Below are 23,319 nucleotides of genomic sequence, written 5' to 3'. Positions count from 1 at the left end.
CCAGTGTTTTTGAGAAGGTGGCGAGTATCACCATCCATTTTGGAGAAGGATCAATTTCTGCCCAGTGCCAGCATTGAGAGGAGACTTTAGCCTGTCTTCTAGCAGTAATGACAATTCTTCCCGCTTTGCAGACCCAGTTTATCAATTTTTCCAGTCATGCGAGAGTGTCAGGAAGCAGAATCAAATCTCTCTTTTCATCGTGAGTGTTAGATACAGGTTTCGGACATCCATCACCCACGGCAGGTTCTGTGCAGTGAAATTTCACCTCCCACAGCAGTGGCTGCTGCTTTTCTGGACGGGCTGGTGCAAGGGAAGCGCCAGGCTGGAGGTTGAACTCTACAGCCGTGGGAAGTGCTCTTTGCCTCCGTGCAAACCGAGCTTCTGAAAACTAATTCACTGCTGATGTATGACAGAAGTCTACTGATAGCCCCTTTGGTGTCCACTTGGGGACGAGCCCATTCCGGCTCACACCCTTATGGGTAATCAGCTCTTGCGGGCAGTCTGGGGTGGGGGTGAGGTGAGCCCTTCCTCTCCCTGTCCTCACCATGCGGCGGGGGCTCTACACCGTGTATTGAGAGCTAAAATCAGACCTCGACCACTCAGGTAATGGATCTAATGGCTCTGTCCCCTTCCCAGACCCAGGCACACCCATCAGCTCTATGCCAATCCCTTGGCCTTGAAACTTTCCCTTCTCTTTCTCCTTCCACATCCAGTAACGAGCTTCAACTCCTAAAGATACTCCGTTCCTACAGGGTCCAGGCAATAGATGGCCAAGTATTTCTACCTGAAATAGTGGCCATACCTGGGCAGAAGTGATGACTATGATGCCACCAAGGGGAAAGCTGCTAAGCTCAACCTTAGCAGAGAATCCCTAATGCTCAAACCCAAATTTCATCAGTTTTCACAAGGTGCCTCACCGGTCTTTGTGGGAAACCACCAGCAGTTGTACTAGCTCTGTTCTGAGAAGTTTAGGGCTCTTACTTTAGATACTGGCTTAATTTATTTTCTGAAGTTTCCGCCTTTTCCTGTGTTTCTACCCTGGGGCCATCTTTGATTTTGGCAAGTGTTTCTCTTATTGATTCCATCACAGATCAAGAGCTAAAATCACACACTTTTGGAAAGTCTCGTTTGACACTAGAAATACTACTTTGGCATGGGACTTTAGCTAGTGTTCAGGACTTCATCAGACAGCTAGGAGGGAAAATAGATTATTTAAATTGGGTATGGTGTCTGTTAGAAAAGGAATCCTAATTTTTCTCACTCCATATAAGATTGGAAGAGAACCAAATTCCTTGTAGAATAATGTTCTCAAGTGTTGGTTTTGGAAAAAAAATTTCAAACTTACAAAACTTTTTATTTAGATAAAAATAAAATGTTAAATTTCAAAATTAGCAACTTAATTTTAGCTGCTACGTGTAATACAATACAGCAGTAAAAACATCCACTGTTTGCCTAACATCATGCCTACTGTTTATGTGTATTTCATTAAGTTCCGTATTTCATTATGTTTTTATTTGGGATTTTAAAATAAAGGGTTTGTGATTACTTTTAGCTTGCATATAGAATGTGGTGACTGGTAACCTAATAACATAATTACTACTGAAATGGGTAATTGGTGTGTAATTGATAATTGGTATCCTAATTGCTTCATTAATAGGGACTTTGTTCATGGGCAATTGGTAAATTTGTTATTTGGCTAAGTGGTACAACGGAATTTGGTGAAGGACCAAAAAAGTGCATTGGGGGGTGGGGGGTGTCACTGCTTAGCCCCACTTGTGTACCCAGGCAGTGATGGAGGAGCTGGCAGCAGGCAGGGGCCAGGCCTCCCACCTCCTTCCCGGGGCGGGCAGGAGGCCGCTGAGCCTGGGCATCCCTGTGAAATGCTTCACATGCCACTGAGCCCACCCCCCCACACCCGCAGACGCCTGGGGGGCAGGTACTACCCCTGGCTGGTGCCCTGTGCGTGGGTGCTGGGTGCAATGGCTGCGTGTGCTGGGGGCGGTGGAGGAAGACGGGTGGTCCCAGCCCTGATGCCCAAACCTCAACCTTCAGGGCACTGCCTTACTGCCGGGGGCAGGTCTTGCTGGTAGGGCAGCAGGCAAGAGCAGGAGACTCCGGTGCAATGGCTGAAGGATAAAAGAGCGATCAGAAGTGCCTTTTCCCAAATTCCAAATGCGCTTGTGAGTCAGGGGCTATGCCCATTGATTTTGCGCTGCGTGGCCTTGCTAGGGAATGTCAGAAGTCTAAAATTACAAAAGGAAGAACGGTCCCTGCCCCGAAGTGCTCACTGGCCATGTAGACATGGAGCGGGAGGGAAAAGAGGCAAAAAGTAACGCAGCAGACTAAAGGTAGCATGGGAGATAAATACATATTTTTGTGTCTCAGCCCAGTGCCTTATGTCTGCTGCCCAAGTTTTTTAGATGATGTTGAGACACTGGGACCATGAATAATAGTTTTTAAAGCAGATTAACAGGTGGGCTTATATCATATATATATATGAATGGGACAGAGGAGAATCCACTTCTGAAATAGTTACTCTGAAAAGGACATGAAAGCAGTCCATCCCTCCTATCTCACTACATATCAGCTGCATTATCATTAGTATTTTCATAACCAGTTAGGCTCAAACCAATTCATGGGGGTTGAAGGAGCCAGGGCCAGCCAGAGACGCAGGCACAGTGACGCCACCTGACAGCATAAGAGCATCACCATGTCCTTCTGGGACAGCACCACAAAACAGTGACACAGACCTTGCCTGTGCCTAAGGCCTCGCAAGCAGAAAGGCTGGTTTGCACCTCCTTCACCCACCTTGCTAAGTCCCTTCAATGGCACATGAAAGCACAGACAAGCGCTCAGCCTACAGCAGCAGGCTGTCTTTGTCACTCAGCATTTGCCTTGATGCTGCAAAACCACAAAAGCCTGGAGTGATAGAGCAACAGTTTCAGGACTGTTCACTATAGGGGCTCCAAACTGAGGAACATCAAGCCTAATTTTCCTCGGCAGCCCCAGCGGTACCTACATGTGTGGTCCAGTTCAGAAGAGGACCATGCTTTTGAAGCACATCTCCTGACCGCTGCTGCTGTGCTTTGGGTTGCCTCATGGAGCAGTCTCAGAGCACACAAATGGGCTGGGCACCACAGCTTTCAGCCTGTGGGCAGCCTGCGGGGGACAGCAGCACAGAGCTGCTGCTTGCCACTGGTGACAGGGGCAGGTCTGAGAGGGATGAGGCGGGCAGTGTTAGAGCCGTCCTTAGCCTGGCATGGCCAGGAGGCCTCAGGGACAAGCCTGGAGAGGGAGGAGAGGACGGGGAAGGAGAGGGGAAGCCCTACCTCACTTTTGCACCTGGGGACACTGCCCGGATGCTACCACAGTTGTTCCCCTGACTTGTTTCCTACTGGTGTCCATTCACAATCAGAAGGTAGCTAGAAAGCAAGAGTAACAAAAGCGACATGCCCTTTTTGTGTCTATCTGAAGGATGGCACGCTCCAACTCATGCACAATTAAGTAAATCCTCTCTGGAGAGGAGACAAGGAAATGACACCTTCAATTTAGGTAACAGGGAATATGATTTGCGGTTCCAGTGGATGTCACAGGTGGGGTGCTTGTCACAGGCATCAAGAATAATTAGGGAATAAGATTTCTTTACAGGTTGTTCTTTTGACAATTTACATCCAGTTCTTGAACAGCGAGGTCCCTAAAGCAGCATTTTGGGGGACCTCAGGCACTAATCAGGCCTCTAAACATGTGCACTTTTCAAAACTAATAAGCACCCAGTAACTCCAGTAGGATTACTCATGTCAGGTTATGCTCCTGGTATACACTTATTAAGGACAAAAGCTAACGCTAAAAGAGAAAGGTATACCACAGTGTGAAATGCTAATAGAGATGAGTCAATATTATTTTATGTTGTATTCTTATATGAATATGTACTGCATATCCAAGGATTTTTCTTCATATGTGTACAGTCTGAATCTGCCATCATTTTGCATCTAGCTAACAAACCATATAGGCTTCTTTCTGGGAGTGTACCGTTCTTCTTATATCAAATTTTCAGACTTCTGCTCTCCACGTGATGCTGCTAACATGATGTGCCCCATCACTCATCTGCCTCAGCAAGCAGAGCATCCAGTCAGCTGAGTTCGACCCCACTGGCCATGTTCATTTTCAGACATTTTTTGACTTCACAGAGTTTCCCACTGCATTAGGGTGAAGGAAAACTGTTCCAGAGGGGATGACGTGGACTGTGGGGGTATCTCAATTTCAGAGGTGCGCAAGGAAATGCGTGCCGTCATCAGAGACTGACACATTTGTGCTGTTCAGCCCCATCTGGCAGGCTGACAATGCTGCCAGTATTCACTCCCAACCTTGTAGGTACAGCTAAGTGTGAGCAATTTGACAGTCTTGTACTGACAAGCTTGTTCCTGCGGTAAAATTCTGCGTGTGCATCTGCAGGGAGGAGGAGGGACAGGTAAGAAACCAGATGGGTCGAAATAGTCTTCACCTTCTGCTGCTCCACAACCTTCCCCAGCCGAAGACTTGTGCCTGCACACACACACACTTGCACACACACACGCACACACCTTCCCCTGGCTGCTCCCATCTCCCCAGGCCGACTGCAGCCCTCACTTTGCCACGTGCTCCTGTGCCCCCGTTTGACTTGCCATGGCAGCAGGGTGGTACCTGTCCAGCCTTCTGCTCTCACCTTCATTTCAGCCTGTGTGTTCACATAACACCGCACGAGCAATTTTCTTTTTCCCCCATAATCCCTTCCGTTTCTCTGAAAGTGTTGCTCACCCTTGGAGGGGGCGATGGCATTGGTGTCAGCTCAATGCAGGTTCCTCAGGGGTTCATCAGTAGGGCCAGCACAAAATGGAGAAGCGGGTGCACAAAGTGGAAAGCTAGGGGAACTCTAGAAACCAAATTACTCCTAAAAATACCTCACCCTGAAGGACATTTGAGGCGTCACTTATTCATTCCCCCCTCCAAGGCCTGGAGCTGGGCAGGCTGAGCACAGTGGACCTCGCACAGGCCTCTGCGCTGTTGGGCGCCTTGCACCAGGCAGCACCTTGCACGCTGCCAGTATTGGGCCTGCCTGTCAGAAAGGCTCCTGTGGGGGTCCAGAGGTCCTCCTTCCCCCCATAACCAGACATCCGGGGTTCAGCCCCCTCCTCCACCCGGGGGATTTCAAGGCCACATCTTCCATGAGGCCACACACTCGCCAGGTAGGGAGGGAAAGGTTTCTACCACTGGTCTCAAAGCTCAGGCGTTGGCTCATTCTCCATGCTGATTCTGGGCAGCTCCTTCCTCCACATCCCCATCCCTCTGGACCCCTTTCGGCGGTGCCTGGCTGGTACACAGGGCCCAAGCGCCCACTCAGTGCTGTGAGAGAAGGAACCACGATGTTCAAGACGAGCGACATTCTGACCAGAAGCCGCTAGCTGCACAGTTGCAGCCTACCCAGCCTGATGGACGGTTGTTTTCCAAGATGCTTTTTGATCAGCCACCTGGAAGCCCCTGCTGGTGCTGCCACTGGTTGGGTGTGACACCGCGGGGTAACGGCGGGGCAATGGGTGCATTGTGAGCTCTGCGAGCGTCCTTCCTGAGCCTTGAGACGCCAGCATGCAGCGCTTCAGGAATCCACTTCTCAAGCACGTAATCCGCTGGGGTTGCTTTGATGCTGCTTCAAAGAGGCAGTGCCTGCAGTATTTAAGAGCTCTGAGGACACTGCAGCTTAACAGTTTCAACACCATTTTTTTAGGGGAAACAGATATTCCAGAAAGTCTTATAACAGGAGAAAAAAGAGCCAAGGAGGCCAGCCTCCGCTGGCCAGTATGGACACTTGTTTACACTGGCAGCAGCCAAGGGTGGGTGCCCTGGAGGTACAAGCTGCTATTAAGAGGTGATCTGCCCATTCATCAGCAGAACAGTATCTTTCAGGAGTTGTGTGATTCTCTGACCACCTCCTGTGTAAAGTGCGTAATTGTGACTAGGGATAAAATGCAGCTGATGCATGTGGGGGCAAAAGATGGCAAGAAGCCAGAGACGGGAACTCTGCCACCAGTCCAACCAACGATCTACATGTCTGGCATTGAGTGTTGCCCTGAAGTCGCTAGAGCAAATGGCCATAAGCTTCTTGTTGTGCCTTCGTCTTACAACTATCTCTATCCTATGGATGTCGCCAGGTCTTCTTTGAAATGGTTTATTATAAACAACAGGAAGAACTTTGCCCTGAGGTCTATTGAGAGGACCCACTCCTATAGGTGTATCCTCTTCAGTGACTTGATTGTTAAAGGAACAGAGAAGATGACCCCAAACAAATGGAAGGTAGCGATTAACAGTGAAGAGATGGGAGAACTACCACCTTGACACACTTTCTTAAATGGATCTTCCTGCAGTCAGGCCTCAAATATGTTTTGATTGGTGTTGAATGAGTTACCCTGCTCCAGATCTGCTGAGCCCTTTCCTTCAAAGGGTGTAAACCTAAAGAAACACATGTCAATAGCACTAATAAAAGAGATCATTTTAAATCCAAATGTTTCATTTTAGGTGTATTCCAGGACTAGGTTGATATGTGCTATGCTTGCATCGCGAAGGGACAGTTTATTTGCCTTACCCCAATAATGGGCCAAAGCACGCTTAAGATCCAGTTTAGCCGGCCTTCTGCATAAATTCCTCTGTCATGGGAATCATGAGACCATGCTGCAGATGTAAATGCCCTCGATTTCGAGAAAGGCTGGGCTGCAAAATGTATTCTGCAGGTCAGGCCTGTCTTCTTTGACCCAAATGGGAGATCTGCTCCTGAGCAGGGAATATGCTGGGCTGTGACTGATGCCAGAGTCCACAGCTTAAAGAAGTCAAGAATTTAATGCGACTTTCCCATAATATACACATTAACATCTGATATCAGCTCACTATTTCGTTACACCGAGTACCTTGCTTCCAACAGTGGTCTGCAATAAACATTTCAGAGACAGGTAAAAGAAATCTTTCTAAAAGGGAAGTTCCTTTCTGAAGCCTAACCATTAGTTGGTTCAGGCTTTAAAGCATGAAGAGTTCAGTGTCTCAAGATAAAACACGGCACTCATCACTGGAGATTTTCTTTATCCGTGACATCGATTACTGAGATGTAATGATTTCTCATGGAATTGAGTTCAAAAGATTATTTATGAGTGATGCAAAGTAGTATTTCTTAACAGCGGTTTTTTCAAGTTCATTGAACACTTTCTTTTTTTTTTGAAAGTAGCTTCCAATTTACATTCTCTGTGTTGCTCATTACTGCGTATGTGTTTATTGTGTACTTCTAAGAGAACTAAGACCATAAAAACATAAAAGAAATAACTTATGAGATGATTCACAGGTTCACTAAAACATGTCAATACACTGAGGCAAATCTGTGCGGTTTTTCTCCTGTGCGTGGAAACCGTCTAAATGAGCATTGTAATTTGGTGTGGCAGAGAGATATCTAAGAAAGGGAGTCTCATCTACCTTCAGAAGAATCCACGCATGTAATTCTCTAGAGCTGAGATGTGAATATACAGAGAAAAATAACCATCTTTTCTCAGCTTCATATTCATCAGCAAAAACATTTGCTCAGTTTTTACAAATATGGATGTAGCAGAGAATGGAAAATTAGGTGCTTCAAATGCAAGGAGGAAAGAGTTGGGGAAAAAGGGGAGAGACTGGAGAGGGGCAGGAATGTTTTTATTGTCCTGGTATCATGGCCCTGAATATAATTTCACATTGGCTTGAAGCAGCAATTGCTGGATGAATATGAAGTGGTGTGAAATCAGCATGAGGAAAGAAATAGGTCTGGTGCCTCTTTAGCACAAGGATAGGCAGTAATTGCACAGTAAGTTGGTTTTCTTAAGAAACAAATGATGCACACCCCATTTTCCCAATGACTGTTTACCTTCACCCGATGACACTGCACTATCTTATTGGGGAGAAGTAACAGCCTCACCGTAGCTCAGCCTTCCCGGTCTCTGCTCCCATGGCTTATGCAGCTGCGGGTTTAGGGTCGCATCGCAACACTTCTTCATCGGTAGAGTGTGTCTTCTGCCATCCCTAATTCGCAGTGGAGTCCATGGGACCAGGTGCAGAATCACCTGCTTTCCATCCATTTTAGCAATGAGGAAGTATCAAAAGGAAGTAATTTGTGTCACAGGAATTTGTAAGTCTTTCCTGTTTTGTATTCTTTGCTAAGATGAGGGTGAAGCCTCCATGAAGGGTTTAATGGAAACAAGCATGAGGAAAGAGGAAGTGGTTAGTGCCACATCTCCCAGAGAGCGAGGGAAAAACATCCTTTCCCTGCAAAGGGGCTAGGAAAGCCTCGCTAAACACCTTCACTCTTCCCAGCCTCCCGCTGGTGAAACTTTTTTACCCAGTCCTATTTAATGTGTATGGAAACCTGTGGGCAGGAAACAGAACCGAGTCTGAAATCAAATGAACTTTGGTACTTTATATAAAGTCCTCTGAGATGAGTCGTCTTCTTTCTTCCTCCCTCCCCCTTTGCTGCTGCAGAAGGGTAATTACAACCCATGTTTTCTACAAAACGTTGTAACCCTTTGTACCGAAGAAAAATATTGTGGCTCATACAGTTCTGACTCAACTGGTAATTTAGGATGACAGCAATTCCTTTAACATATGACTAAACAAGCTAATAGGAGGATGTTACCAAATAGCATGCATCTTATTCAAGAGCACTTGAAATAGCATGCATGAGTCTAATATCTTCTTGGTAGGATATTAAATACCTATTATTTTATTAGGCTTGTGAGCAATAGCTCTTGCAGTGAGGCTTAGTACACTTGACCATTGCAGGATGTCAAAGCAAATCTCTTTGTTCCCACTCACAACTCTCTCTGTGTGACTGAAATGGACCACTAGAATAAAATGATTAAAGTATCTTTGCATAAAGAGCAGAGGCAGATGCAAATGCATATGTTGATGAAGAAGCTATAACAGATGTCCCTCTGCTCTAAGCTAGCTGGAATGAAAATCACCTGAATTTTCATGATGTCTCATTGACTAATTACTTCTAAATGCTTTTCCAAGTCTCGTCTTCATGGAAAAAACTTTTATTTCCCTCCAGCTCATGAAGCAGGCCTGTAATGATAGGCTCAACACAGTTTTTTCCCTATTTTCAAGTCCTCTGTCCTAATAGCATGATGCAACCCAGGGTACAGATGGGACAAATGCACCTGGGGCAAGAGCCTACAGAGGCCCAAGCCAGGGATGTAATGATGGGACACAAGGTGTGAGCTTCTGTGACTGAGCAGGCAGAGTGGGGCCCATTTTGTGCCACGTCTGAGAACTGGGAGAAGGCTGGCCAGGTAGTGGAAATGCAACCAACATCGCTCGAAGCCCAGCCTCTGCCTCTGTGAACTTGTTCTTTGAAATTTCCTTCTGCAGCGACCATGTGGAGGAATTACGGAGAGAAATGCACAGAGGAAAGAAGGAGGGATACAGGAACAATATTCTATGTAAGAAATGCAAAATAAGAAAACTGTTTCAGAAAACAAATACATGTAAGAGCCAGACTCATTTATAAGACTTAAACTGCACGTAACTGTCAGTGTCTGACATTTCTTGTTGGCTAGCTCTAAGCCTCCTCAAATCAATGAGAAACACTAAGCCAGGAAATTAGCCTGAATTTAGGCCAGAGGAATATGAGTCACAGCAAATCAAAAGAGCCATAGGACTGGGAAAGTGCCACACCATCAGAAGCTGAGGCATTGGAGAGCAAATCCAACCAATATGAGGAAGTCCAGGAAAAAAAGAGACTCATAAAAAAGGATGGTCACCCATGTTGTGCTTCTAGTAACCAATAGGAAGCAGCTATATACATTCTCTGCTCTGTGACAGCCATCTCAAGAGCCTTTGGACAGACTGGGACTCATAAAAAAGGATGGTCACCCATGTTTCATGGGACCATGGGTGAAACATTCTCACCATGTTTCTAGTAACCAATAGGAAGCAGCTATATACATTCTCTGCTCTGTGACAGCCATCTCAAGAGCCTTTGGACAGACTGGAAACAGTCTCGTGGTGAGGCACAGCCTTTGATGCTGGTACACACGGACATTTTCAATCAGATTCAAAGAGGGAGAAATTGATGCCGTATGGAGATACACATGAATACATGCCTAACCACTTATTTGTGCCCAAACAAACTTTTTCTCTACGGGAACATACGAGGAGTCCATTGCTACGGGGGTAACTGTTCTGGCAACTGCCGGGTATTTCTGTTATCAGCTGGAGAAGGGCCAGCTGGTGCTCTGATTATCCCCGAGATTGGTACACACATATGCCAATCAAGGTCGAGTTGAGCCTAGATGATATGCTGGGCTTGCATAGACAAGACAAACCAGCTTCAAAAGCCAAAGCCAAACCGCGGAGTGATGTGCGTTGTGTGTGAACATCCAGCCACCTCTGAGTCCCCAAACCAGGTAGCCGCTTTACAGCCAGCCTATCTGAAAATAGCTTTTGGCACATGTCCGGGGGGAAACATAAACTCAGGTTTTAGAAATTTTACCTGATCTGTCTCCACACACTCATGTGGGTTGTGCTTTTTTTTGTTTTCCACATGATCAGGAGCATGTCAGACACAAGTCTGTCACAGGGTAGTCAGATCCTTCATGTGAGGTCTCTCAGCTCCTCACTGAACTTGACTTGAAGGCTGAGGTTAGTACATAGTTAATAAATAAGGAGATGATGCAGCAAGTTGATGCATCTTCGGAAGCAATTTTGCAAAGACTGAAGGCTGAAACGAGAGAGGTTTGTTTCAGCTTAGTCTACTGGTTTCTCCCATGACAGAGCTGGAGAGGGGGCTATGAGAGTTTGCCACAGTGCTCCTCTTCGGACGGAGTTGAGGCCAGGGGGTTGAGAGTCAGCAGGTAGGCAGAGATGCTGACTGAGTGTCACAGGTCAGAGCTGGGATCAAGGAGAACCATGAAGGACTCTACCCCAGACAGAACATTTGCAGTGCCTCTACTGAGAAGAGCAAGAAAAAACAGCTGGAATTGCTGATCCCCAAGAGGAAAACTGAGGAAGGAAATGTTGGAAATAGTTCTTTGCATGTGAGTCTCTTGGAAGAGCTGAAAAATACTTAGCTCCCTGACTTGCAGCACAATGGCTGAGAGCAATCTCTCCTGCCCTGGGGCGCTGCTCAGGGAGCTCTGCCTTCCTCCAGCACCAGTGCTGTTGTGTTTCTGGTCAAAGTCTTGTGGCCTTCAGACTAAAAGCGTTCAGTGGTACGAAAATCAAGCCAAGTTCATTTCAGCCAAAGTCTAAAATGGATAATGAGAAAACAGTCCTGAATGCTTCTTCACTTATTTTTCACTTTAGGGACCACAGCTTCCCCACAGCCACTGAGCTCCTTCAGGCTGGAAGGGCCCTATTCCAGCAGCCACTTAAGTCATCTCAGAACCTGTAAGAGTTTATTTTTTCCCTTAAAATCCCAACAGCTCCTTTCTTTATTACTACACAAGGATTTTGGCTTTTGTTTAAAAGCGCACGGCCTTTGTGTCAGTTAAAGAAAGCCTAAAGGTGCCAACACTAGAAGTTTAAAAGCCAGTAATCCTCTTATTTTCTCAGTCTTCAACATTTGGCACTGGTGACAATGACAACATCCGCTAGTGAAAGACCCGTGCAAGTGAGGTACTGCGTAAGGTTAAGCTGCCCATCTATACAACATGAATGGTCTTTTTTAAAAGAGTAATTTTACAGAACAGGGGAGGAGAGACTCTGTAGTTCTGTAGGCACCAGAAGAGTGTGACCTGGCTCGCTTTCTGGGATGGGATCATCTACAAGAGGATCTGGTGTAGATGCCCTGCTGTCTAACAAGCTGCACGCTCATACACACTGAGCACTTCAAGGCTCTCTATCCTTGCTGCCTCCTTTCACTTGCAGAAACTCAATCGAATTGAATTCTCTATTCCTCTTTTAAACTTGCCAGGACTAATCGTATAACCCTTCTCTCAGTAAGAAACCAGACTTCGAGGTCCCCAGCTGGTTTCCAAACAAGAAACTGAAACAAATCTGAGCTGCTGTCTCCCCCCAGTGTCAGCACATTTTCTTGTTTAAGGCTGCAACTGTGGCACATGGGATGCCCAAGGGTAAAAAACACCTGCTCTAACCTATCCGGTGATAGCATAGATCAAAACTCTACCCTGGCATGTCAGAGAACAGACAGTGGTTCAGGTTTGGGAATGGATAAGATGTCTTCTTGTTTTGGAAACTGCAGGACATCAGGCTGCTGTGACACCCATCACAAGCTCTAGGGGTTATCCATGCTGTGGCACTTCGAAGTTAAGGAAAAAAGCAGCCAGGTTGGACCAGGTTTGAAGTCTCACACGTACAAAAAGGTTTTCTGATTTGGCTGTAGAGGCAAAAAGGTGGTGATGTGGGGGACTTCTGAGGGGACTCCTCACAGCTGCTTTCTCCCCCGTTCAAGCCAGGGACAAAAAAGAGGCTCCTTGTGTTAATTCCCTTCTTGCATGTTTGGCAAGGTAGGGCTCCCAGATTTTAATGCCAGACTTGATTGCTTTGGGTGCTAAATGGTGCCCAATTGCTTTGATGCTAAATGACTTGCTTTAAAGGGAGATTGTGTACCTTTGATTCTGCTTACAGATCAACTGTATTGAAGTGGAGAATACCTCTGCTTTCAGTTTAAAAAACAAAAAAAGCTCATTATTACTATTGGTCTAGAAAAATCTACTCTCGGTTGAGAGTCTAAAAAAATCTAGATTGGGGCCAATATTCAAAGGCAACCAGTGACTGCGTGGGGCCAAGATATTGCTTACTTTTGAAGCTGGTGGACACTACACAGGCCTGACAATTTCCTGTTGAGGTTTGGGCGTGTGGCTTCGCTAAGTACCTTGGTGCGTTTCCCTCAATAGCTGTTTAATGGAGGTGGTTAGCAGAGTCTGTTCTCACTGAACGCTGAGAGCCATTTAATTAAATTACCATTCAATTCCACCTTTGCATAGACAGATGACTGCTGAGACCGTAGAGAGAAACTGCTGTTTTACAATGGCACTACGAATTCCCCAGCCTGGCAGTCCTGAGGCTGCCGTAGCAAGGATATCGCTCTATCCCGGGAACGGGCTTCTGCAATACTTCTATTCCGCAGTCACCAAGGTGACCGCATGAACAGCGAGATTTTAAAAACCACTGCAGTTCCTGGTGAGTAACTCCACCGCAGCAAGAGCTCTCTGAGCATCAGCTGTATCAGCTGCACACAAACTTAGATAACACTTGCAAGACGGACACTGCAGCAGCGCGCGCTGGTGTGACCGCACCTCGGCCTGCAGCCGCAGGGAGAGGGCAGGAGCGAGCCATCCCAGAGACCTCCCACACCCTGCTGGGCTACCAAACCTTCTCCAAGGGCCCTTCGCTTCTCCTCTTCCCTCCTCTCCCCTGTCAGATTTCAGCTTCACCTTAACTTCCAGAAGATACAAGGATCTAGGAAGTGCTTTATAATGGAAACGTGAAGGCAAACGTACCTGTCGGCACTGCTACACGTCTAAGCCTTTATTTCTGTGAAAAAAAAGAAAAAAATCTGCTCTGTTGATTAACCTACCGTGACCGAGTTAGCTTATCCTCCAGGATTTGGTGTTATTGGACATGCAGGAATAGCTAGTAATGGTAATGAAAACCTCCTCTGCTTCATAGGCCAAGTAGTAAACACTTGGCCATAGAGAGAGCCATACACAGCTCTCGGATACTGTGCCTAGCAAAATAATGTAACAAACCTTCTAGCATGAAACTTCCTCAAAGGTTTTCATACTGGTACTATGATTTGTTTTACTCTAAGGAAGTCCTAGGTATGGAAAGTGGTTTGAGAAAGACCTGCCTGGAAAGGCTCCTCTCCTGCATTTGTTCATCTGGATTCAATAAAGTGCCCACAAGTTTCAGATTTACACCCCTGCCGGAAGCAGTTGCTCTGAAGAAGTTGCACAGAGCCCTTCCCATTTCCTTCTGTCTGTCCATGAACCTTGTACACACCCATGATGGATTCAGAGTGTTTTTCTCTTTAAAAGCAGCTACCTCCCTGCAGCTAATCTTTAAAAACTGCCTCCCCTGCAGCTCTAACTGTAGCATTTGAGTAAGCAGCAACCAAGGCCATTATGTGTTTCGGTTTTTTTTTTTTTTTTTTTTTTACAAAGGATTTTTTATTGCATAAATAGAGGCTTAGATATTTTGCTGTACGTATAAAAAGTTGAGATACAGTTTAAGCGAATGTTACTCTTGAGGGTTTTATTCCTTTGACACATCCTTCATCTACAGGAAGTCTTCGTTCTCCCAGGAAAGGAATCTGATGCAAGCTGCCAAGTGTCAGAAAATCTGCAGGGTGGGGAAACAGCAGTGAGAATAGCAGGCATGATATGCTGGCAGCACATGGGCTAAATCTGCCTGCCCACGTGGCACGCTGCAATTGGAGCTCATCGCAGCTCTGCGGTGCTGACACTGGAGAACACTTTCAGGGCAGGAGAATTCACCCCTTCTCGCAATCCCGTTATAGAAAGACAGCTGACAGTCTGAGAGATGGCAGAATTTAGGAAGGACTGGGCCTCTGGTGGGCAACACTGGGTGACTGGGCAACTAAGGTATTTTCTGCAAAATCAGAGATGCTTTAATGCCAGTCATTCAACAAGGTCAACGTCACATGCTGGACACAGAGGCCTTGCAGGATGAGCTCGTTACCCTGGCGCAGCAATCCCTTGGGCTATGGACTCTGCCAGGCAGAACTCCCTGGGACCCAACGCCGCACACACAGCACGGTATGGTCTGCTCATTACAAGTGGCAGGCTTGCTCACTTGCAGGGCAGCCCATCTCTCATTTGTTTAGCAATAAAACTCCATTTAACTTACTCTTGTCTGACTTATTCTGCAAAAATGGAAAGAAGTGTTCTCACAGCATTTTCCAGTGGCTAGCTAAACCGATTTAATCGGTGAGTTTAAAATGGCACAAGTCTGCGTCTGCCCAGAGACAAGTCCTCAATCTGATGTAAACAGGAGACTGAAAAACACCTTTGTTTTTGTTGTTTTTCCTATGCGAATGAACCACTTCATTCCCATGGTTATTTCCAGGGCCCCATTTCTAGTCACAATTTCCAAAGCCTGTTGCACAAAATAAAACAGTGATAGGTTTGAAATCAAAACTAGTAAACATATCTAAAAACTGAAACTCTCTTCATATATGAGGTGATGACCTCAAAAGGGGAAAGTAAGGTTTTTTTAGTTTAATAAAGAGTAACATTACATCAAACTCCCACGGAGCTTACAAAAGGCAGGCAGGAATAGAATTCCCATTTTGCTGCAGAACAGAGAGATGTGAAACAAACTGATACAAAAATCACATACCAAACAAGTCAGGGAATATAATCTTAGCACTAGTCAGCACTCATTTCATTAATGGACTCGATCCAATAAGGCAATGATTGCTTAAACTTTGAAAACAGTGGGAAGGAATTCAGCACAGAGGGAATGAAATCACAAAACCTCGAGAAATTTTGTAATGTTCATTTTGCTCTTTTCTGCAGAAAGATGTCCGTTTTTCTCAGCGAAGTATATATGGGGGATGTTACATAGCATAACCTGTAGCATTTCTGTTACCTTGGGAAGCTCCATGGCATAAGATTTGGTGCTTCCAGCTAAACTATCTACAACTTGTCATGTGTTTAACTAATATGGAATGGCTGATTCTTTTCTATCTTAATTATGTGATTTAAGGCCAAGAGGTCTGACTGCATCATCCTGTCTGTCATGCCTCTCGTGCGCTTTCTGCCAATTTAACCATCTCTTTACGTATCAGGATTCCCTGTGCAATTGGCTGGGCATAAAAATTCGGGGAGATTAAAAGCAGAGAAGGAATATTGTGCTAAGATCTCCTAAATCACGAAACATGGCTGCCAAGTTTTCTGGTGGCAACTGCAGCTCTTACAAAGAATGGGCATGATATGGGTGTGCAAATACACTGAAGCATCGCAGGAGACAAATATTACAAGAACTCAGATAGTGGTGATAGTTCTAATTGCACAATCCAAATGCACAATCCAAATGTATCAAAGCCAAAACATAATGGGTTTAATATGTCAATGCCATTATCGAACACCAGGATGTTGAATAAATTCTATACCTGAGACTCTTTAATCATCCTTCTTCTCTACTTCTGTTTTAAATTTCTCTTCACGTTCCCTCTTCAGTTTTTCTTCAATTTTTTTGCTCTGGTACATTTTTACTCCAGCAAATGCTAAGCAAAGAATCAATGTTTTAGCGGCCAAAATGTACATCAGCAATGGGAAATTCTCCAAAGCCTGAAATGCAAAACAATATATTTAAGCAGTTACTGGAACACCTGGACAATTAAAAACAAATCTACAGGGATGCTATACCGCTTCCTACAGCAACAGCATTATTCAAAGCAACAGTAATGCTCCTCTGTTCATGCTTTTTTTTCTGTAGGAAACTTTAAACTAGGCAGATCAACGTCTAGGGAAAAGGACAAAAACAAGTTCACTTCACTCAAGTTTGTATATGAAGCCCCTTTGAACAGGTCTTTGTTGCTTTTGCTTGCTTTACAGCAAATGGAATATTGGCAAGATCTAGAGCTGAAAAAGGGGAAGAACCGAGTATCTTAGGTAAAGGTGGAAAGCCTTCTGAACAATTCTCACATGAGCGATCAATCCGTGCATATCAGCTATCAGATGTGATCCCCAAAGATACTTTTGTGCTCCTAGAAATTTTAATCCATGGTAGTTTTGCAATTAACTTGCCCAGACCTGTAAGGTATAGATAGAGGCCTTTAAACTGGAAGAAAAGTAAAAAAACCCACAGCCTCCAACGATTCAGTTTCAGGAGTTTATAATGCCTGGAACCACCAAAATCACACAACATATTTCAATGTTATAAAAGCATGCTACTGTAAGTGTACATGGAGTGGAAAATAAAATGCAAATGGGTAACACTGTGAACTCAGAATACAAATATAACAAGAGCAGCACAGGCACTCAGTGAAAGATGTCAATTCCAGAAGGATATTGAAGGTACATGAACTTCCCAGCACATTGTTTCAAAGAGCCACCTGGCCAGCAGGATCGGTCCGGTGGTGCACAGTAGGTTCACAGTGCCAGCTCCCCCTTAGCGAGCCTCCCAGTACCCCCCTGTACCCTTAGCAGGCCTTCCAGCACCTCATAAAGCTGTTTGGCCATTGTCAAAGTAATGAATTTAGAAAAAGTCTTGTATCCATACACCATTAGTGTGTCCCCCTAAAGTCCACAGATCAGAGGCTCAGGTGGGGTCTTTTAGAACACTGAATCTCTACAAGCTGCACGTTACCTTTGACATCAGGCCACTCCCCTTGAATTTTGCAAAAAACCATCATCCTCTGTCAATCTCCCCACATATTAAAAGTGGCAACCTCTTTAAACCACAGCTCTGCAACACCAGAAAAGCCAAGCCAAGGCTTGGGGTTAACATTGCTTTCTTGATAAATGGTTTGGTTTAACATGTTAAAAATCATTAATGCATGAGGTACTCGCTCAAACATTTCTGTGCCTTACACATGTACCCTGCAGAGTGTTTATGGCCCCAATACGCTAAAAGACATAGTGGAGAAAATACCCTCCAGTAACGAAAGAAGCTGAGGAAAGAGCAGCCGGAGAAAAGCCCTGAAAGAGGAAAGCCAGAAAGAGGAGCAGAGGCAAGCAGAGCAGAGCTTACCTACCAGCGCTGCGCCCAGGTCTAAAGTGTGAGGCCCCAACAGCAAGTACTAGGGCCAGCCCGCAAGGTGCAAGCATGTATGGCAAGAAAGGACAACAACAACGACTCCTCTGTCCCTGAGGTGCAGAGTGTGGTGGTTAAACAACCTTCACCTAGGCAAGGAAACCATCTTTAAATGCAGGACCCACCCAACCACATCTTACATGCATCTGCTTGAAAGAGCAGAAGTTCACTGCTTTATGAATGTGAAACATCCTCACCTTCCAGTTAAATGCCACCATCTTGGCTGTGTGATGATATTGTCCGTCCCGCAGCAGGCTGCTCCCAGCACCGATGAGCGTCACACTTCTAAAGGCACAGACCGGGGCAGGAGCATCTTGAAGAAATGGAAAGTAAAAGAGAATTAGCCAATCTGTTTCTACTCAGCATGTCCACCCTGCACCTCTCTGACAAGCTCATCTGCTGCACAGTGTCTGGCAGCGTACCAGTGCCACACAGTTCAGGAATGACCTACATGGGCCTTTTTGGAGCTGAGTGACAGGAGCAACGTCCGTGCTACTGAAGGACAGGGGTTTGACAGGCCCCAGGCAGGTGCCACACTTGCACAGAGCGGAGGCTGCACTTCCACCGTGCACAGAACATCCCAGCAGCTGCCCAACCAAAACCACAATGCTGGCTGCTTTTGAAAGCTTGACACGTGTGCACATCACACCGCCTCACTGATGTTTGAGAAATAGTGGACAGAAGTGCAACCAGAAGAGCTGCCCTGTTCGGAGCCCAAATGCCTAATGAATCCTAGTATCTAATATCATTTACCAGTTCTCTCTGATTTACTAATAAATTAAATTCTCCACGCAGCCCATAATAACACAGAAGCGAACCAACCACTCACTGAATCCCCTGAGAGGTCAACATACGTTTCAGAGCTGAACTCTGGGGCTGAGAAATGCCCTAGGGGATACTGAAGGCTGCAGCACAGAGCCACAACACTGCCCTCTGGTCTCTGCTTGCTGCTCCACCAGCACTAACACCGTTTCAGCTGCTGGATTTCAAATTAAGCACATTCCCCTGCCTGACCCACTCAAGGTGGTTCCTGTATGTGTAACAGAGTCACCATCAAAAAGCAGGAGGAAGCCCTACAGCTTAGTCCAAACCTTCACCAGCAGCTGGACTGAATAAATCACCACCACGCCACAATAGCTGCTGCTGACCTTTCTTCAGAAACAGGGAGTCAAGTAAATGCTCTTGCAGCTCCTGCGCTACTCAGCCAGCTTCTTCACAGATGCCCTTATTTCTCCAGCTAGGGCATCCTCTTCTCCCCTCTTCCCCCAGATGCAAAATCCTCACCCTGCAGAGACCACCCTGGAAACGTCCCCATGGAAAGACACCACTGGAGATCCCTGTTACCGAGATCGAACTATACCGAAGCAGCGGCGTGGCCAACTCGTTTGTCATTTAGTATTTACTGTGTTGATCCTGAGTTGTGCAGCTCCCTTCTCCTGTTGATAAAATGTCAGGGCAGCTGTGAACTAATGAGTCAGTAGTACCTCACCTCCAAAAAAAAGGCATTTTAACTTCTGATGTTTCCTCCAGAATTTCAGCGACCATTGAGATTTGAAGTCCCCTGCCAGATGGTCACAGCAAAAATCCCACATCAGAGCAGAATCTCCTTCTCAGTGCACAGTTCAGATGGCTACAGGCTTCTCAATGAAACCCAAGTTACACAAGTCTGGCCTGATCTGAAGGGACTGCACTGCCCAACTGGGCTGTCCTCATCTCAAAATGCTGACTTGGGTGGGGGCTTCATCAGACACAGTCTTCACTCTTCTCCTAAATTGCTGTAAATTCTGTGCTTCAGTCAGAATCAATTTTGCAAGATATTGTAAAAAGGCAAGAATTCAGCCATTCAAAGACAGGCTAGCATCTGGCATATGATGCTGAAAATGGGGCTTTAGTGATTTTTTGTATACAGAAAAAGTTTTAGACTCAGCAAACGTTATGTGAGCCCATCTGTGGGGTCTGATTGCAGGGTACTGTCCCACCAGCAAGAAGCAGTGTATCATGTGTATCACAGTGTGCACTCCTGCGAGTGCTCTTGGTTGTGAGTTGATTATTTAGGCATTCAGCGCAATGCTTCTGTAATATTTCCGCTCTGCTGAGACATGAGCCTGAATCTGCCTCAATTGTGTATCCACCAGGAGTAGCTGCACTGAAGTCACAAAGGACAGGAAGTAAAGAAATTCTCCCTTTGTTCTGAAGAGTGGTGTTTTGATCCAAAATGTTTCCTGTGAGAGCTGACACTTTTGATGGTCTGTCCTCAGTGTCTTCTGCGGTTGGAACTGAGTGGGGAAGCCACCGCTCTCTCCATGTTGCATTCCCACATGCTGTGCCACCAGCCTCTGGTGGTCAAGCACATCTCCCCGTTTCACTTCTTGACTCTTCCAGTCTCCATTTTGATCCAGACCTTATTAAATACAGCTGAAACCCCAGGACAGAAAAAAAATGGGTGGAGCTGGGGCACGGGACAGGGAGAAGAAAGTGGGAAGAGGAGAGAAAAAGGCAGGATTCATTTCACATTTGAAAAAAACAATTTGTTAGCACTGAGGTCATCAATTCAAAAGCAAAAGGCTCAGACACTGTACTTTCAAGGTTATGATATCTTAAAAGCGTGCAGGCAACTGAACAGCTGAAGTTTCATGTTTGCCTTTTCAGAGGCAGATAAGGCACAGATAGGGGTTCAGAATACACACACAGTCAGGCATTGTTCGTTCCCCAGCAAAATGCAGGCTTCCCTAACAAACACAGTGCTACTGGGAACGGAGACGGGCCCCACGGAAGGTCACTATTACCTTCACTCACAATAAGGAGGTCTCATGTTGAGCCACGTGAGAAAGAAACGGGAGCACTAGGCTCTGCCTGAAGCCCTGCCGGAGACGGCGTGACAGACGCTCCGTAAGGCTATCCATCACGTACTTGTAGACTCCTGTGCAGGGTAGGGACAAAATGCTATCACTCTCACACATATTGGTGGCCTTCTTCACCGTGACTGCGCCTCGCAATCACTAGCCTATTTACACTCAGACCTCCTCTGTGAAGCAGATCAAACTACTGCAGCTGGGAAAGGAAGAGAGGGTCTGCCCGTACCGCACACCTCAGCGCTGTACTAGCAGTCCTCTGTTAGCCCCAAATGCTGTGAGGTCTTCTGGGTCCAGAGCAGGCGGAGAGAGTCACCAACTCAGCCCTAGAGGCTCGTGTCCTCAGCAGGGCTAAAGAGCTCTCAGGGAGGGCTGCACCAAGTCCCAGAGCTAGACTTCAGCTGATACCAGCCCCAGGATGTCTGCACAACGCTGCATTGTGCAACGCAGACCACCCCAGACAAAGGAGGTGGGCCCCAGTCGGATGGGAAGTCTGTGGTGGAGCACAGAATTGAATCCAGGTCTCTCAGCCACTGAATTACAGCTCCAGTCCACCACAGCAACCACATCACTGCCCAGCCACCCACACCATTGTTTGCTTATGCAGCAGCAGAGTATTGACTGGCCTGCACGCACCAGAAAACGTCCACACAGGCATCTGGGTGCTCACAAACCCACTTGAGTTGTCTTGGCTGAAAGTCTCAGTCAGCCTGCCAATAATTCCATCTACTCAACAAAATGGGACTCAAGATACTCTTTTGTCTGCTGGGGATTTCTGAGCATCTCCATTTTATCCACTTTGTGAAAAGCTATAAAAGTCACCAGCCTCGGAAAGCAGTGAGTTACTAGGGTTTTATGACTGCATTTAAAATGGAGTGATGGCTGAGTATGTCCTGAGCTAGAAAAGGGATTTCATTCCACCTGTCTCTTGTTACTGCTTTCTTTAATGCACATATTTCAGGAAGCAAAACGCATGCTTCCCACCTGGACAGTCACTGGAGGACTCACCACTACACGTGACCTGCTGCGTCATGCATCAAGCTTACCATCTGCAAGACAAGCCTCCTCAAAACAAAAGTACTACTAGGTCATGGGAAAACACAGTAATATGGCAAAGCCCAAAGGCTGCAGAGAAACACAGTGGAAGCAACTGTAAGCCAGAGCTGCTGCACTAAGAATCCATCACAAACCACTACCACAAGATGCAGCAGTTATATAAAGTCAGAAGCACTCAGACCTGTGCAGATTTACAGCCTATATGTGTAGGTAGGCCAAGACATCACTCCATAAAAAGACCAGAAGCACTGGGTTTATACTGGTGTCATAGAATCATAGAATCATTAAGGTTGGAAAAGACCTCTAAGATCATCGAGTCCAACCGTCAACCCAACACCACCATGCCCACTAAACCATGTCCCCAAGCGCCTCATCTACACGTCCTTTAAATACTTCCAGGGATGGTGACTCAACCACTTCCCTGGGCAGCCCGTTCCAACGCTTGAGAACCCTTTCAGTGAAGAAATTTTTCCTCATGTCCAATCTAAACCTCCCCTGGCGCAACTTGAGGCCATTTCCTCTCGTCCTATCGCTAGTTACTTGGGGGAAGAGACCGACACCCACCTCGCTACAACCTCCTTTCAGGTAGTTGTAGAGAGCGATGAGGTCTCCCCTCAGTCTCCTTTTCTCCAGGCTAAACAACCCCAGTTCCCTCAGCCGCTCCTCATAAGACTTGTTCTCCAGACCCTTCACCAGCCTTGTTGCCCTTCTCTGGACACGCTCCAACACCTCAACATCCTTCTTGTAGTGAGGGGCCCAAAACTGAACACAGTATTTGAGGTGCGGCCTCACCAGTGCCGAGTACAGGAGCACGATCACTTCACTGCTCCTGAAAAAAAGTGTCACTGATAAAGAAATTCCTATACTAACAGCAACTCAAGGAACATCAAAAACATAAAGCCATACAAGATCTTCATACCTGAGGAAGCACAAATGAAAGTATTAGTGATTCCTCCGGCAGCTCCTCACATGCTCCAAACTCTGGAAAACAAGAACAGAGCAGATGGGATGTATCAGTCATGGCGGCTGGATTAAAACCAAATCAACTCAAAACCAAAAATGTCAGTAGCACATCAGACTGTTCCACCGTGGGTCCCAGGGCATTATTTCAGCCACGTCCCAGGGTCCTTGCAAGCTGCAGGCCCTCGCTTGCTGCCACCACCTTGTCCTAGGAGGGTCTGCTGAGCTGGCAGCCCCCGCTGCCTCCATTCCGATCCCAGCTCTGCCCTGGTCACCTTTCCTGGTTCCTGCAGCACCAGTGCCCAGCACAGCCAGCAACCCACACGCTCGCTTGAGGAAACCAAACTTTTTCAGCAAATGATAACTTCAGATCCCTCTTTATTACTTCCTTTTTTCTTAAGAAAACAACAAAACTTGGCAGATTCATATGCAGTAAATCGCACCTCCAGGCGGCCATGCATCATACCCTGCGGCAATACGCCAGGAGACGGCCGAATCAGGCCTGCCTGCAGTTTATAGCCAGCGAGCGTGTCTCCAGCAGCTTTTAAACCTCACGCTCCCTCGTCCGAGAGCCGGCCGGGAGGCGGCAGGTTACTTCGAGGGAACTTCTGCTGCCGCCTCCCACACCCGCTGGTGCGAGGGGCCAGGGCGGGAGCAGGGCCTG

General features: G+C 46.5%; 2 protein-coding genes across 5 annotated transcripts; one reads left to right on the top strand and one right to left on the bottom strand.

Moving 5' to 3' along the window:
- The first annotated feature begins 5,616 nt into the window (after positions 1-5,616).
- CUNH21orf140 (chromosome unknown C21orf140 homolog) lies at positions 5,617-6,379 on the top strand. Its single transcript, XM_009283079.2, is given in 2 exon segments — positions 5,617-6,335; positions 6,337-6,379. Coding segments are annotated over 2 exon segments (759 nt in total). The 5' UTR covers positions 5,617-5,619.
- A 2,686-nt stretch (positions 6,380-9,065) lies between these two features.
- SMIM11A (small integral membrane protein 11A) lies at positions 9,066-23,297 on the bottom strand. 4 transcript variants are annotated; one of them, XM_009282965.2, is made up of 6 exons: positions 23,122-23,297; positions 22,615-22,676; positions 17,985-18,100; positions 16,142-16,319; positions 13,506-13,539; positions 9,066-9,478 (listed from the first exon to the last, which is right to left on the bottom strand). In XM_009282965.2, exons 3-4 carry the CDS (start codon positions 18,003-18,005, stop codon positions 16,152-16,154), a joined length of 189 nt encoding a protein of 62 aa, XP_009281240.1. In that variant the 5' UTR covers positions 18,006-18,100; positions 22,615-22,676; positions 23,122-23,297; the 3' UTR covers positions 9,066-9,478; positions 13,506-13,539; positions 16,142-16,151. The 4 variants fall into 4 exon arrangements, with proteins under 4 accessions (XP_009281240.1, XP_009281239.1, XP_019328622.1 ...); XM_009282964.2 differs by lacking the exons at positions 9,066-9,478; positions 13,506-13,539 and adding an exon at positions 14,238-14,346 and having other exon boundaries at positions 23,122-23,296; XM_019473077.1 differs by lacking the exons at positions 9,066-9,478; positions 13,506-13,539 and adding an exon at positions 15,105-15,123.
- Between the last annotated feature and the right edge of the window lie 22 nt (positions 23,298-23,319).

This window comes from Aptenodytes forsteri, unplaced genomic scaffold (genome assembly GCF_000699145.1).
Source record: "Aptenodytes forsteri isolate BGI_AS27 unplaced genomic scaffold, ASM69914v1 Scaffold2, whole genome shotgun sequence".
Taxonomy (NCBI): Eukaryota; Metazoa; Chordata; class Aves; order Sphenisciformes; family Spheniscidae; genus Aptenodytes; species Aptenodytes forsteri.
Note: the sequence above shows the minus strand (reverse complement) of the source record. Positions and strands in the feature narration are given on the sequence as shown.